Genomic DNA, 16,692 nt, shown 5'->3' on the forward strand with positions numbered 1-16,692 from the left:
TCGGCGACCCGTCCTCTCCTCCGGGGCCGGGCGGTCTGTCCCGCGGGAAGCTCGACGCCACCCGGGGGCAGGTGTAGGTGGGCGTGGCTCTCTGTGTGTCGTCGTACGGCTGATTGACAGTTTGATGTCCGCCCGTCAGCCAATAGCAGACGAGTGTCGTCACTGGAAGGCGCTGTCGTCGGGATGATGCTGAAGTCAGCGCCTGTGTCTGTCTGAGAAACTGAACGGAAACATGGAAGCTCTGAAAGACCAGTTTTGGGTATTTTCTGCCTGGATTGTATTTCTAAATTTTATTTAACCTCCACGAGGTTCCATCTGTTAAAATAAGTGATTTTTTCAGGCTCATTTTTCATGTATTTTTAACTTGTAAAACTGTATTTTCCCAGATATTTTCACCTGATTTCACAGGTGAAAAAAAAACAAACTTAGAAAAATGAGCCTGAAAAAAAATTCACATGCTCAGAAGCGTCATGGGAAGGACACTGAGGTGGTGCACCTCAGTGAAGGGAAGTCCTGTAAACTGTGGGTTTCAATTTGTTTCAGTTGACTGACTTTAGGGGAGATTAATTATTGTGTTTTAAATATGCTCTGATACCTGCATTAAAAAAAAAGATTGATGTTCATGAGAAAGATGAAAAGTTTTGATATTACAGTTAGAGTTTAGGTCAAAATCTTTATATTTATCTTAGTAAGTAAAGTATTATCATAAAACTCAGTATTATTACTGTAAATAATGTATTTGCAGGATGCTGCAGATGAGAGTCTTGTATCATTTATAGACAAACCCAGTCTCTCTGGTTCTCAGCGTGTTGAATGATCTGTTTCTCAGTCCTAAAGACACCAGAACCAGACCAGGTCAAAACCCGGCTGGACTGCGTATGGTCAATGATTCAGTATGTAGTTGAAAACTGTCATGGAGCTGCTGTAAACAACTGACATCATCATGTCCTATCTACATCCTGTCCAGTGTCAGACAGTTTCAGCCCTTTATCTTTAAAAGTTTCATATATGTTTATGTACACATAAACATATATCTCATGAACTGTTGTAGCTATTTCCATCATCTCAATTATGTAAGAGACAAATGATCTGATCTTCTTCTTTTAACTTGTAAGGCTGGTATATAAAAGTGAAACGTTGTGCTCCCTGCATTAGGATCCTTGGATCCATCAGAACATATTGAGACAAATGTTTGATATACTGTCTTCAACAAAGACTGCAGCATTAACCAAACCTTTATGTACCTGTGTCTTTTTCCAGAATATAGAAACCAGCTGACACAGAGGGACAGCCAGGGTGGTGTGACTGGTAACAGTAGGGATATGTCTTTCTCACCCTGTTTGGCCCTTTCTCTCTCCCAACATGGGAGAAAGGTCCAAAGGTCAAAGGTCAACTTCACTGTAACATCATCGTGTTCTGTAAAAACACTGGTCATTATTTGACACTGTAACTCAGGAAGGAAAGATTGTGACCATATTTCCTGCAACTTGGCTGCTTGGTGGAGAAAACAACCAACAACCGTTTATTTTCATTCTTTCTCTTTTTTTCTGATCTCAGAGATCATCAACAGAGAAGCCTGGGAAGAAGACGACACATCACTGGACAGAAAATTAAATAACACTGTGTGTTTATAAATAATAATCATATATAAAGAAAGCACTCTCAAGTTATATTTACATCTGTGTACACAACACTAATTCTAAAGAGACAAATATGTGTTTACATATACAGTAGATCAGGCTACTATCTGTCACAGGATTGTACTATCTGAAGAGTCTGTGTCTAATATATCATTCTTTAATTGAAGCTTTTGCCCCTCTTTGGATGCACAGTAGCGTATCCCTTACTATCTTTTATTTATTATTTATATTATTCTAATTTGAATAGTAGGATAAGTGGCAAGGGGCAAAACACATTAAAAAGGCCTAATCTCTTTGCTGACCAGTGAGAGTGAGGTGATGAACAACACTATACTTTATAAAGATTACACATATTCAACAGTAATAGATTTTACCCGATCAAGACAACACATCAGATAATGTATTAAGGAAACACGGACTGTAGGAAGTAAAGTATGTTTGGTAATGAGGGTGTTGTTGTTGATCAACCACAACATACTGTGATGAAAAAACATGTCCAGAACCTGGATGTGTTCAATCAACGAATATTGTGACTTGGGAAGGAAAACTATGACCATTAACTACAGATGTAACCAGCATAAATGTACTTACACTATTTCACACAGTTTTCTATGGAATAAATATGAACTCATGATACACAGTTTTACTAAATGGCATTGTCTGTTTGTTGCCTGTAAATAATATATATATATAATATATCTACCATCATTTACAGTGTAGCATCCACTCATCCTAAAAATTGGTATCATTAAAGTTACCAACTGTGGTCAAAGTGACTGGAACAGGAACTGTTTATCTGACACTTGTTCTATTGTCAAATTGAAAACCATTTGAATTTGATAATACCACTTTACTGCATTTCCAAATTTGCAATAAACCCCTTATGTGTGGAAGCCTATAGGGGACTATATTTAAATTACAATGTAAACTTGAAAATGAAAATTACATAAAAGCATTACCCTTTTCCAATATCTATGTGTTATTTGAAAAAAAAATGAAAACGTAACAATCCAATTTTCATTATGACCTGAATATAGCTTGCATCTACAGCAGTGGCGTGTCTACGGGTGGGCTGGGGTGGGCGTTGCCCACCCAGAGATAAGGCTTGCCCACCCAGAGGAATCATCTGCCCATCCAATGAAAGCTCTGAAAAAAATCACCGTTATAGCTATTTTTGGAGCTTTCATAGTTTTCTGTAATTTTGTCATTGGTCATCAAAAAATGCACTGCTTTCCTATTGGCCATTTTGAAGGTGTGGGTGTGCTGAGTCAGTGCTCCTCCTTTACATTGTCACCCCCCCGCTATTTAGGAAAAGCAACATCAAATGCCCACCCAAAGATGACATCCTAGTCACACCTCTGATATACAGTATGGAAAAATTAGGTTACCTTTTTTATATTGCATTTTAATTTTCAAATTTGAATTAACATTTGACTATTGTCCACTTTTAAAATGGAATGTCAAACAATTTTTCCATTTTCATTTCAATGTGGCCATAGAATACTCATACGAGTAAGTGAAAATTAAAATGGAAATTTCATTTTTACATTCTGATTTTAATTTTTACTCAAATAACACATACACATAATACAAATTATAATGTCATTGTGGAATTACATTATCATTTGAATATAGTCCCCTATAGGCTTCCATACATATGCTTCTTATGCACCTGCCAGAATTCACTCTGGGAGAACGGTGCCCTATGCCTGTTTTGTGCCATAAAGCAGATATCCAGTAAAAACCTTCTTGTCGCACATGATGTAAATGCAGATACATGGCTACTTACAGTAATTATACTATTAACTCAAAATTCCCTTGTTAATGCTTTTCAAACACAACAAAAAGCAGCTTTAAACAAAAGTTACAACAATCACAAAATATGGCTGGTTTAGGAAATTTAAAGGTCCAAGTTTGACGTCAAACAGGTAATGTCCATTTCATCTTGGTCATGTAGTGGGGGTCAGGGTGGGGATGGGGGGTCATAGTCATGTGACTTCTGTGACAGATCGTGGGCTCTAGATAAACAGGAAAGAAAAACACCATGTAATTAATCCCATATTTTCTTTTTAGGTGTGTTATTTTAAGGGTTGATATCCATTAGAAGATATATTTGTGGTTTTAAGAACCAAAAACCACCTCAATATAGTTTCATTGCTCCTTGTTCAGGCTTCTCCCAAGAGCTTGAGTTACAACAGGTCAATTGGCCAATCAGAGGAGGGGGTCTGAGGTTCTCTTCTGATTTAAGGATTGCTTTATGAGTGACTGAATCAAAACATAGCAGATTTTAAGTAAACACTCCAAATCCTTCAAGGTTGGATGGTGGGTCCAGGTGGGCGGGGCTTGGGGCGGTGACTGCTTTGTTGTGACATCACAAAGTTCCAGAAGTCCTGACGGCTGGTTTTAAGGCTCAGTTTCTGAATACAGGCTGTGTGCATTTCTCTGTGGACTGAGGCTTTGATACTTTCACAGTAATAATATAGAACCTAGACCTGCTTTATAATCACAAACACATGGACATCTACCTTTATACAATATGGGACCTTTAAAAAAATTCCCTCTAAAATAGAATTTGTACACTTCTGCAGAAAAACAGCAAATATGAACATAATGGCTTTCATATATAGTTGGTATATTGTGCACTCTTACATGAAAACCACTACCTACATGTGTAAAAGCGTAGTCTGAATGCTTTACCTGTGTAGCAATATATTTGTCACTGGTTGCCATGGTGTGATTAAGTTGAGGCGCTGCCTCATCAGTGTTGAATGTGCCCACATCTGATGGACTCTGAGGAAGTCCAGGTCTCTTCTTAAAGTACTGAACCACAAACACCACCTGCACAGACAGAGAGAGAAGAGACAAATTCATAAAGTCATATAGAGTCATTTTAATTATTCCATCAGAAACAGACAGAAACAGTCACACACTAAACTTAACATAAAGAACTGAATAAAACAAGGAGGATTTATTGTGACTGGAGGGAGAAAGGGTTTTATCTTTTTGTTTAGATTGCCTCTGTGAGCCTCCTGTCCCAGTCAGTCAAGCATGACCTGTTACATAAAAGAAGAATTCAAACTCAGTGAAGCAACAACAACATGTAGGCTGTGTGTGTCCTGCAGCTATTAAGTCCATTATAACTATAAAGGAAGGAACCTACTGTAATTTGGCCAACTACAGACTTGATAATGTACAGCTGCAGAGAGGCTGTCTCACTCTGAAAGGACCCTCTGGATATCTTTTTAAAACTACCTTAAAATATAAAATATGTGATTAATTCATTTCAACAGGGCAGAACAGGTCAGACCTGTTGTTTACGGTCTGGTTGGCAAATGCAAGAGGGAGTTGATTAACTATTTCTGATTTATTCAAATGATTTATTGTTTTACTTTTTGTAAATACTTATACCACTGTTTTCTGGACATTATGGTTGTAATTCTTCAGGCTCTCCCTGTCCCTTCCTTTTATGTGAATGAGTATTTACAGCGCACATGATAGTGGATGTAGGTTTACTATAATAAATTACATTCACATTCACATTTATGTTTAAAACCTGTCAGGATCAGAAACTGTTGCTGATTTACTCTAATTATCCAAAACACAGCAGAGAAATCCTATTGGCTGTTTGTGGAGGGAACCAGGTGATGCTAACTTCCTGGTTGGCCAGTTTCCACTCTAACAAGTGCAACAAAATCACCGTGAGAGGGCTGAACTCATGATAGGGAGATGTGAGGTAACCAGCCAACAAATGAACATGAATGAGGACGTAAAATAACTTCAGCTCATTAGCTGAATAATAACGGACAAGAAAGATGGCGATAGCTCCCCCGATGACTTGTCCTGCTATGACGTCGCTCCAGTGGTTTCGGTACTCGGCCACTCTGTTGATGCCCGTCAGCACAGCCAGACCGACCAATGAGAGACTGAGGAAGGGGCCTGTCAGTCGACCTCCGCCGGAACCAACGCAGGACGTGACGTACATCTGCAGAGAAAGGTTATTCAGTGACACTGTTCAGAATCAGGGTAAGTGCTGAAGATAAACTGTGCCTGTCTCTCCACATTTTCACCACCTGCTGCTTCAAAGTGAACCACTCACTGCCAGATAAACCGCCGTGTACAGACTCAGTGCAGCCTCTTTGGAGGGAAACGTCTTCCTGGCTCTCATGATGTCATCGGGGTCACCAGTGCAGGCGTCTGATTGGCTGACAAAGTATGCAACGTCCTGGCAGCTGAGGGCGGTGTAATTAGGCCGACAGACAGACAGAAAGTAAGGCGCCAGACTTCCTGTCACCAGCTGACCTGCGCTGACGAAGATGTCTGTTGTAAACAGACCGAAGACGTACACACCTGCAGACACACACAGATTAGATGATTTACATTAAAATCAGCATGTTACTGTCACTGACATATGATAAAGACTCAGCTTCAGATTTTACTGAAAGTGTAATTGAAATAAATCAGTCACATTAATGTAGTTAAATGTTAGCATCGAGTTCTCTGTCACCTAATACACCGTATGTTACACTGTTAGCATGAAGCCTCCGCTGACACAGAGACGTGTGTGACTTTGCACAATAACATTATCACTGACATGAAACAGGCTCGTGGTTACATTGATATATTATAATTTCACTAGTTTAGTACAGAAGCATTTAGTTTTTCAAATTAAAGTCAATTATTATTGTGTGTTCAGAGAGGCTGTGAAGCAAATGTTTGACTGGGGATTTTAAACATGAATTATGTGAATTCTAGGGCTTTATGGATCTACAAGAAAACATTTATTCAGTCTTTATTAGTGAAAAATAACAACAGGAATAAAGAGGGAAAAAGCGCAGTTGGAGGGACTGCTGTGTCTGAGGCTGAGCTGACCAACACACACACACACACACATACACACACACACAAAAGAAACCATAGAAAATTAGTAGAGTCTGTCCTGCTGTGACTGACTCTTCCAGTCTCAGTTTGTTTGTTAACATGAGCCATCACTGATCTGATTCTTCTGCTATGACAAGTCAAGTGTCTGCTGTGAGAAAGACTTGTAGTGAATGAGTAAATGAGGCAGTGATTTTGGAAACACCCATAGTGTTTTAAAGAGCTGTTCTTGTTATCAGAAGGGTATCTCATGTACATGTGTACACTTTCATATTGGGTCATGCCCAATATGAAAGAACACGCCCTTCACCTGGTTCCGACAGCTACATGTTTTAATGAGGACTGTGTGACAGAGTGGTTTGTTATAACCAGGGCACCAATGGTGGATTTTGTTTGTTTACCTGTAAAATAAGAACTGACCTACATGAAGTGTGGAGCGAGCTGGTCAGAGCCCAGCAACCAGAGGGCTTCTGTCACCATGACACTGATGGATCATTTAAACACTTATTCAGTACGTAGCACTTCTGATTTCACCACAAAACACTATCACATTATTAATAAAAATGAAGAGAACAGCTTAACTGGTTCTAAATTAAAACTAACAAGATTACCAAGGAAACGGAAGGTCCTGCGCACCATAGGGTTCACGTAGCAACAGTCATCCATGACAACAACCTTATCTTGGTCGTAGAGGTTGTTTGAATGAAGTAGGAAAATGACCAGCTCTACAGATGAAATCTGCAACACACAATAAAAACAAAGAAGACAAATAAAAAGTGCAAAAAAACCAAAAAAAACCAACAAAAAACAAACAGGTAGAAGGACATTAGTTTTGAACAGACTGTCCTCCAGTAACAATGAGCCCACAGGTCGTCTGTCAGCAGGTTATTATGACCCAATAGTTAGGTTTTGTTGCTAGGCAACATCTAGTGGTCGTAGTAATGATGACAGGAGCAAAGTGAAAAGTGCGGTGACGTAGTTTATAGAGCGACAAAGTCCACGTCAGGAGGGGGTTAGGGTGGATGGATGAATATGACACAGGAGAGCAGTGTTCGATTCCCATGTGACAGGAGCAGTTTATGTTGTTTCTAATATCCATAACTGTTTGTTATTATTGTAACCATGACAACAAAGATCATCTAATCTTGAAGAAGTACTTATTTTAACCCAAATCACCACCTTTTCCTAAACCGAGCTATGACCGTTATTATAGTAACCACGGCGACAAAGGTAGGTACACCGCTCTCTGTACAGTCGGTGTGTTTATTATTGTAACTGTGAGTCTCTCTTCTGATTGGCTGATGTTTTCTGAGTGATCCAATAAAAATAAATCAAATTTCATGTAAACACTCAGAGAAACCAATCCTGCAAGCTTGGATGGTGGGTCCAGGTGGGCGGGGCTTGGGGTGGTGACTGCTTTGTTGTGACATCACAAAGTTCCAGAAGTCCTGACGGCTGGTTTTAAGGCTCAGTTTCTGAATACAGGCTGTGTGCATTTCTCTGTGGACTGAGGCTTTGATACTTTCACAGCATTAATATAGAACCTAGACCTGCTTTATAATCACAAACACATGGACATCTACCTTAAGACTGTGTGGGATCTTTGCTATAAAACATTGATTAGTGCAACTTTAAGATTGCTATATCAGTTTATACTTTTGCTGCTAACTGCAAAGTAATGCTATAAAATGCATTCACCTCCTCTCTTTCATACAACTATCAAAGGGTTGACAATGCTTTTGCTAAAATTAAAATTTGCTCTGACTGTGCATATTTATGTACAGTCTTTTATTTATTTAGCAGCTGCAGTTGGCCCATTTAGGGACCTGCCAGTCAAACTAAGCCTACCTGCACCTGCAAGTCATCACATCTGTCTCTCTTTGTCTTTAACATCTGTCTTGGTGCTGTGTTTAAATCACAGTTAGACCTACCAGTACAACAGGCAGTCCACCCACCACAGAGTACAGTATGACAGGCTGTATGAGGCTGTCCTGTTCAGGTCCGGGATCTGGTTTGGCTAAAGCCGGGTCTCTGCAGATGAAGCCCTGCTGTGCTGGACTGAAAGTGTCTGTGAACTCACAGTAGTAAGCCAGCATCACTGTAGCTGCCAGAATCACCACCTGGAAGTACAGCATGGTGGAGTCCAGTAAACTGTTGCCACGGTGATGAGGAACTCAGTCGTACTCGGTCCTGGATACTGTTGCTTTGGACACAAAGGATCCAACTTACAAATTAAAATGTCAGCTGTTCTTTTAAATCCTGTTTTGCAGCTTCCTAGTTTTTGTCACCACGGTGAATTATCCAGTTTTACTGATTCTTGGGTTAATGTCACCGAACATAATGCCTGATGATCCAGTTTTGAAGCCACTGTGACGAATAATCCAGTTGCACAGGTCTTCAGTGCACATGTGAAAGCACAGATGATGATGACTACACTGACGATGATGATTTCTGCCCCTGAGACACTGACAGAGTTATTCTTCTTTGCCTTTTTGTGACTGTGTGAGAGGGGAAACCTTCCTTCCACCCCTGTGAATCTCCTGAATCATCTGACGGCGGTGAACTAGGGAATTCGTTCTGTTTCACTGAACAAACTCTGAAGAGCCACTCGCGGACACAGACTCAAAAAAGCACTGTAGCCTGCAACCGCCAAGATCTTCAAGTGTCTTATGTCAATGTGACATTTCAGTGTAATTAAGAATTGAGTGCAGAATGATGAGGGAGATTTTTTTTTTAACCACTTAACAAAACTTGAAAAACTCAGAGGTGTTTAAACACTTCCTGAATGTGCCGTGTATACAGTGCCTAAAGAAAATCATCATACCCATTTGAAATAGTTACTTTATTTGTTATATAAGTTGAAATCAAAACCAATTTTAAAAAAAGACATGCTCTAGATTTGTTTACAAATTTACCTACATAGCATCAAACTAAAGAAAAAGCATATCTTTTTGGGTATGTCTCTACTAGCTTAGCCCACCTAGACTTCCATTCTTCCTTACAAAATTGTTCATGTTCAGTCAAATTGTTTATTGAGACTGCTCTCTTCAAATCCATCCACATATTTTCAATTGGATTTAAGTCAGGACTCTGACTTGGGTTTTCAAGGACATTTACCTTCTTATCTTTACACCACTGCATTGTTCTTTTGGCGGTATGTTTAGGATCATTGTATGTTTAAGATCCTGGCTTATTGTCCAGTCCCAGCTGAAGAAAAACACCCCCACAACATAAAGTTTTCACCACCATCCTACTCAATCAATCAATCAATCAATCAATCAAAGTACTTTAATGATCCCAAACTGGGAAATTGTTGCATTGCAGCAGCAGCATAACTTACAATATGTACAATTTATTATTATTTATTTAAACAGATTTATTGTATAGGGTGATGGCTTGTGGCAGGAATGATTTCCTGTATCTGTCCCTTCGACAGCGGAGCTGTAGCAGTCTGTTGGAGAAGGAACTCCGCTATCTGTCCAGTGTTTGGTGAAGAGGGTGGTCAGGGTTATCCATGATGGATAACAGTTTGTTCAGTGTCCTCCTCTCCACCACGGCCTCCACAGTGTCCTGTTTACAGCCAATAACGGAGCCAGCCTTCCTGATCGGTTTATTGAGTCTGTTGGTGTCGCTGGCTCCGATGCTGCTCCCCCAACAAACCACTGCGAAGAAAAGTACACTGGCAACAACAGACTAGTAGAACATCTCCAACATCTTGCTGCACATGTTGAAGGATCTCAGCTTCCTCAGGAAGTAGAGTCTGCTCATCCCCTTCTTGTACACAGCGTCAGTGTTGGATTTCCAGTCCAGTCTGCTGTTGATGTTGACGCCCAGGTACTTGTAGTCCTCCACCTCCTCCACATCCTCCCCCAGAATGCACACCTTCTCAGTAGGTGCGGTGTTTTTCAGGTGGTGTGCTGTGTTTGGTTGTTGCCAAACATAGTACATAGCGTACTTCAGTCCAGAAAGCTCAACTTTGGTCTCATCTGACCATAGCACCTTCTGCCACATGGCATCAGAATCTTTCAGGTGTGTTTTTGCGTTGCACAAACAAGACTGTGTGTGGCACTTTTTCAGAAAAGGCCTCTTTCCTGCCACCCTGCCATACAGGCCAGCTTTGTGTAGAGCTTGTGAGACTGTAGTCACATGCACAGACCGACCAGTCCCAGCCATAAAGACTTGTAACTCCTTTCAAGTTGCCGTTGGCCTCTTGGACGCTTCTCTGATCAATGTCCTCCTGGCTCGGACATCCAGTTCAGATGGACGGCCTGATCTAGGCAAGCTGATGGCCATATGCTTTCCACTTTTTTATGATGCTCTGAACAGTACTCAGAGGAATAGCTAAAGCCTTTGAAATCTTTTTGTAGCCTTGTGCCTTTCTACAACTTTATCCCCAAGGTCTTTTGAAAGCACTTTGCTTTACAGTACCATGCAGACATCTGAAGCAGTGGAATCTTCAAGAAACAGCTGGTTTTATTCCAGAGTGATCCCAGCCAATTGTCAGGTTGGGCAGTTAGCCTGGTGTTTGATTTGGAAGTTGATTGGTTGCACCTGAGTGAGTTTATAATGGCATATTCTAAGGGGCTGACCACTTATCCAAACCAGGAATTTCACTAGTTACTTTCACTTTAATTGTGAGGGTTATAATGTGTATATACAGCTGAAAAAAGTTAGACTTTATTTTTAATACCATGGTGTAATTTGGCAAAAGGGTAAAGATTTTCACAAGGTATGATGACTTTCTATAGGCACTGTATATATATATATATATATATATATATATATATATATATGTGTGTGTGTGTGTGTGTGTAATAGTTGGCTTTGTGTGTCATTTCATATCTGCAATAACTGAAAACACACTATTGTATAAAAATATCTTTATTACTCTTCATTATTGGTCACATCCTGTATGATTTATTATTCCAGTGAGGGGACTGGCCTGTAGACAGGCTGCTGACACTCAAACCAGTCCTCTCACTTCAACCTGCTCCAGAGCATCTGCTTTGTAATGAAGCTATTCTATAATATATCATATAATAGCACTAAAACACTCAGAAAACAGTGACACCATTAGCCAGAAGGTGACACACTGAGCGTGTTAGCATGAGTGCAAAGCCACCACCTCATGTAAATAGATCCAGACAATCATCCAGCTCTTGCACACTGCTCGACTCATCACCATGGCAACAGTCAGTCTGATGTTGTTCTCTCTTCCGCCTCCGTTTATACACACTTGTTTTGCTCTTCTCTTCCTTTTCTGTCACTAGTCTGTTAGGGGGATGTTGTAGTTCCTGTGAGCTGGGAGGATCTGGGAATTGTAGTTTTTGCAGTTTCTCTGTAGTCAGAGCTGACTGGAGGTTCTGGTAGAACCTGGATGTGACAAAAAGACAAACAATAAACTCTGAGCGCCCTGCAGCTGAGTTTATAGTCAGAGCTTTGAAATGAGTCCTGTTGTATAGATTAGTGAGAACTTTTTATCAGTCTAGTGGCCAAGAGACACTGTTTTAACCAATCACTAAACAGGAGAGAGCCAGGGAGCAGACTGACCTGTGGATCCGTCTGAGGTTCTCCTCCATCTTCTGATTGGCTGTCTGAGTTAGGAAACTGATGTACTCATGTCCAGCCAGGAGCTGTCCTTTGTGGCTCAGAGGAACCTCCAGGCCGTGGGTGCTACGGACTGCCTGGAGGGACAAAATACAAAGAGGTATTTACACTTGTTACATAATATATGCAAGCAGCACCTTTCTATTCCTATCCTATGGGCTGCCAATAGTTGGTGATACTTCATTAATACTTGATGGAATCTAATGTCTGGTAGAACAGATTCTTTTCACCACAGTTCTGGAAACTAGTGTCTCAAACGTACCGTGATTATCTTTCCTGTCTTACTGACAGTGAGACCAGAGTTCCTGAAGCCTGAGTTGACGGCCACTGAGTGCTGGAGGAGACAAAAAACACTTCAGTGACCAAGTGGTCAGTTTATTTAATTAACTGTTTACACTTACATCTCCTCATTTGCCGAAATGCTTTTATCCAAAGAGACTTACAATGAGAGACATCTCTAAAGCTTCAGTGTAGCAGGAGACCTTGCTGTAAGTACTAAGTACTACACCTATTTAATAAGTTCAAGGTTTAATAGCACTATGTAAACATCTCATGAGACAGAAAGACATCCATCTGCACAACCTCCCAGAACCAAACAACTTCCTTTAAAAGAGCAAACCACTGGTTCCAAGTGTTTCGTCTACATGATCTAAGCTTCCGTACAGTCTGTAGTGGTGTGTGTATTCTGTGGGTTACAACAGGATAATGTTGATTGTAACAGTGAAGTGTAAATTTAACTGTACACTGCTGAATTTCCCAGAGGACACAGGAAGTTTTGGTTTGATTTGCTTCCCTCTACACAGTCATCAGTTCCACATAATTTAACTGCACTGTGACATCAACTTGTCAGGATAATTCAATAGATCACACTGAAAAACTGTCTTTATGACAAAGTTACGTCATCTCCTGGTAGCGTGGATGGAAGCAGGGAAACAAACTCACTGTAGGTGCAGTCAAGAGCCATCTGACACCTGTGATTTGACAACCGGCTGCTGAAATGCAAAAAATCACTACATTAATAATATTCTTCTAAAAAATCTATAATTCATATTGTCGTCTGAATTAGATTTTCATACATTAATGGTTAACTGATAGGTCATCAGTCCTCAAAACAAGAGGGAGAGGTGACACTTGACAACTTGTTATGTCCAATAAAAACTTCCCAACAAGTATTCTAAATCCCTCTAAAACCAAAGATAGACAGATGTCGACCACAAACACCTAATAGTCAGGAATATCTGTGTTTTTTAAATGCACACAATCTGGCATTGGTGGCAAGGATGTGAGCAACTCTGCTGCCGTCACAGCTACAAAGAGGAGCTGACAGTTCCCCTGCTGACTCAGCAACAGTCGATAGTGTCAGGTGTTTTTTGGTGCGGTTCATGGCAGCAGAATAAGATAAGAGTCTGCATAAGACTTAACGAGAGTGGCTTCCTATTGGTGCATATGATTTGATGGTGGTGTTTGCCAGTGGAACATGAATGACATGCTGTTTATGTGAGTCGTATATACCAGTCAGTTGCATACTACAAACAACCAGCGTATGACACTGAACCAAGAGTGGCTTCCCATCAGAACCTTTTCAGTCCCTGTGTCACTCTAACAAGTCTCTGCAAGTTCACGTTCATACAGGACTGAAAGAATGTAAGGCAAAGGTTCACTGGAGCCTAAAAGATATCTGGTATCTGACCATGCGTTAACCTGTGTTATGTCTCTGTCAGAATCAGTCCTGCTAAGTATTGAAGATGCTTATTGTGACACTTTTGATAAATAGTCTTACAGTCATTGCTTTTCATAGCAGCGAATACAAAGAGCAAAACAGACTCATGGCATGTTCTGTTGATGTCTTCACAAAGCTGTAATAGTTCAGCAATACACACATACACAAACTGTCCTCCTCACCATAAGCTGTGCATCTTCCAGCCTCCTACACTGAACATGGAGCACGAAGGGCTCGAACTTCAACACAGCGTCTCTGCTGGACTTGGCCAGACCAGACATCTGAAGAACAAACACAACGTACTCTGATTAATATTGAATCCATGTTATTATTTGGACAATCAGAAGTGCAGAGGTCCATTATATCTCACCAGGTCACCAGATGTGCATTTTTGGTGCGAGACAAACAACCAAGTACAGTTCTGTTTCTGGACATCACTCTCTGGAGCCTATAGGGAAGAGACGAGACAGATGACAAAGATGTTTCATATGAAATACTGTGGTGACAGTATCTGTCAATAAGTTTTATTAACTACTTGTTTTTATTCCAAATGCACATCTAAGAGCCATGTGAAACCCTGCCTCTAATAACAGCCCTCAGAGACCGAAGAACGTCCAGCTGTTAGCTGGCTGGGACCGTCTGCTGTCAGAGGACCAGTCCGGAGAAAGCCTCTCTCACCCCGTCAATGAGGATGATTCTCCCGGAGCAGGAGCTGGTGGTGAAGTACTCCTCACAGCCGTTTAGCAGAGACACTACATGTTCAATATCTTCATCCACGCTGCCCTTCTTACTCAGGTCCAGCTTGTTCAGACACTGCTTCTTCCACTGACTGAACCTTTTATCCATGGCTGTGAGTGTTTCAACTGGCTGCCCAACCGCTCAGGACCTCGGCGTGACGAGCGGGAACATTTTCACACATTTCTTATTCATTTTTACGTTGGACATGCTAGCGAGGTGCTAGTTGGCTTCTTCTTCTTCTTCTTCTTCTTCTTCTTCTTCTTCTTCTGGTGTGATTGGCGGTTAGCAGCCAGCTTGAAGGCGCATTACCGCCACCTACCGGACTGGAGGGGGAAGCGTTAGTACCGGTTCTTCTTCTTTAGTTAAAATTGCGGCCGAGACACGAGCTCACAGTGCACACTGGCACCTGCTGTATCGGAGGCAATACCGAGGGTACTTCATTACAAATGTTCTTAATGTTATATTTTGTTTTAAATTAATATTTAAACTTAAATTTGTATTCTAACACTTTCATTGAGTTGTAGCAAAAATGAAGGAGGTTTTTCTGTCTCTAATAAAGCCATGGACCATTTACCGACAAAAGTAAAGCATAAAAGTAGTAGTGACAGCAGGCAAACGTGTTCGGTAGAAACCAGGAAACCTGCTGTTTTATTGTTGCATTTTATGAAAAAATGATTGTCATTCATAGTCGTATATGTCTTTAAGGACATTCATTTGAAATGTAAAAACTGGAGCAACCTGTTGGATGAATGGTTATGATCCACACTCTCTCTCCCTGCACTCCCTGTACTGAGACATAGAATAGCCAAAATAAATAATTAAATAAGATTTTTTTTAAATATGGTGTACTGAATGCAAGACGTGAAAAAAATTGTATGACTAATAGACAATAAATAAATCTGTTCAATGAAAATGAAATAAAAGGTAGACATTTCTTCCAAAATTGAATAGAAAAGTATACTGTGAAATATTTAAACATGCATTTCAAAGTGCTGTGAATTAAATAAATCAATATCTATTTATTTTGTGGCTAATTCATTTGTTATTAATACTATATTCTTTTCAAAATCTTTTAAATAATTCCAGATCAATTTGAACATTTTCTTGATTACAGCATCTTTTTCCCTCAGTTGAACTTTACCCAATGTCTCTATTATATTTTTTGATCTGATTTATTTATTTGCTCTTAAGGTCTTATTTACTAGAAAAACCCAACATACATAGACACAATGAGGAAAAGAGGAAGGGTACATACAGATGATGGATAATTTAATAGTATAACTGTCAAAGTTACATTAAGTCCCAGTGATTGCCCAAGCCTCTGCCTGAGTCTGAGAATCCCAGCTGCTCTCTCCATGTTTAACAGATCAGGGTAGTTCTCCGTTGACCTACTTTTAGTAAAGCAACATGGTTTATTTGTGTATGGTGCCAGTGTTGTTAATCAACATGAACACGAGGGTCGATGTGATGATCAGTCTGATCTGTCGCTCAAGTCAAAACTGCAGATGGTATTTTCTGACTCTTTGTAAATCAGAGAGCGGAAGAGGAAGAGAGTGAGAGCGAGAGAGGGAGCATTATCCCCTGTTGGACTGGCATGGTTTGCTGGCCCAGAATCTATAAGTGACAACAGAGCAGGAAAACAGTGGAAGCAGATCAGAATCCAGTGACACAGTAGAGGAGCAGGATATCTACCATGAAGAATTGAATTGAATTATGAGGATCAGACCACAGGTCAGTCTCGCTCTTCTTCTTGCTCCATTTACATGTAAGCTTCCTAGATCACTGACAAAACAAACAGCCGGCAGTAAGATAATGAAGTGTGAGGGGGTCAAGTCGAAGTAGTCAAATAAGAGTCAGGTGTTGGGAAGAAAATCACAGGAGGACAATGGAAAAAGGCTGGAGGGAGTTTTTCCTCTCTTGGTTTCTCAGTTATCGTGGGAGATGGTTGAAAAGTATTATAAATGCAGCCGCCCACACTGCATCCGACAACACAACCCCCAGCACTGTTACAACATCCAATACTCCTGTGTTTGGAGCCTTAACAGTGGAAATGTACATAGTTTACAAGCAGCCCCAGTCACAGTGGTTTACACTTCTCCTCAACTGTGTGAC

At 40.5% G+C, this 16,692-nt stretch overlaps 2 protein-coding genes across 2 annotated transcripts; both read right to left on the bottom strand.

Moving 5' to 3' along the window:
* Positions 1 to 1,610: 1,610 nt before the first annotated feature.
* Positions 1,611 to 11,235, bottom strand: LOC139629052 (phospholipid phosphatase-related protein type 5-like). Its single transcript, XM_071491399.1, has 6 exons — positions 8,447 to 11,235; positions 7,127 to 7,253; positions 5,737 to 5,987; positions 5,446 to 5,622; positions 4,338 to 4,478; positions 1,611 to 3,658 (listed from the first exon to the last, which is right to left on the bottom strand). Exons 1-6 carry the CDS (start codon positions 8,648 to 8,650, stop codon positions 3,629 to 3,631), a joined length of 930 nt encoding a protein of 309 aa, XP_071347500.1. The 5' UTR covers positions 8,651 to 11,235; the 3' UTR covers positions 1,611 to 3,628.
* A 145-nt stretch (positions 11,236 to 11,380) lies between these two features.
* On the bottom strand, positions 11,381 to 14,891 carry tyw3 (tRNA-yW synthesizing protein 3 homolog (S. cerevisiae)). Its single transcript, XM_071492386.1, has 7 exons — positions 14,521 to 14,891; positions 14,213 to 14,290; positions 14,025 to 14,123; positions 12,385 to 12,456; positions 12,066 to 12,199; positions 11,605 to 11,888; positions 11,381 to 11,537 (listed from the first exon to the last, which is right to left on the bottom strand). Exons 1-6 carry the CDS (start codon positions 14,686 to 14,688, stop codon positions 11,642 to 11,644), a joined length of 798 nt encoding a protein of 265 aa, XP_071348487.1. The 5' UTR covers positions 14,689 to 14,891; the 3' UTR covers positions 11,381 to 11,537; positions 11,605 to 11,641.
* Positions 14,892 to 16,692: the final 1,801 nt, after the last annotated feature.

The sequence above is a fragment of the Trachinotus anak genome, unplaced genomic scaffold, assembly GCF_046630095.1.
Source record: "Trachinotus anak isolate AG129_WGS33_773 ecotype Australia unplaced genomic scaffold, CSIRO_AGI_Tana_v1 ptg000012l, whole genome shotgun sequence".
NCBI lineage: Eukaryota > Metazoa > Chordata > Actinopteri > Carangiformes > Carangidae > Trachinotus > Trachinotus anak.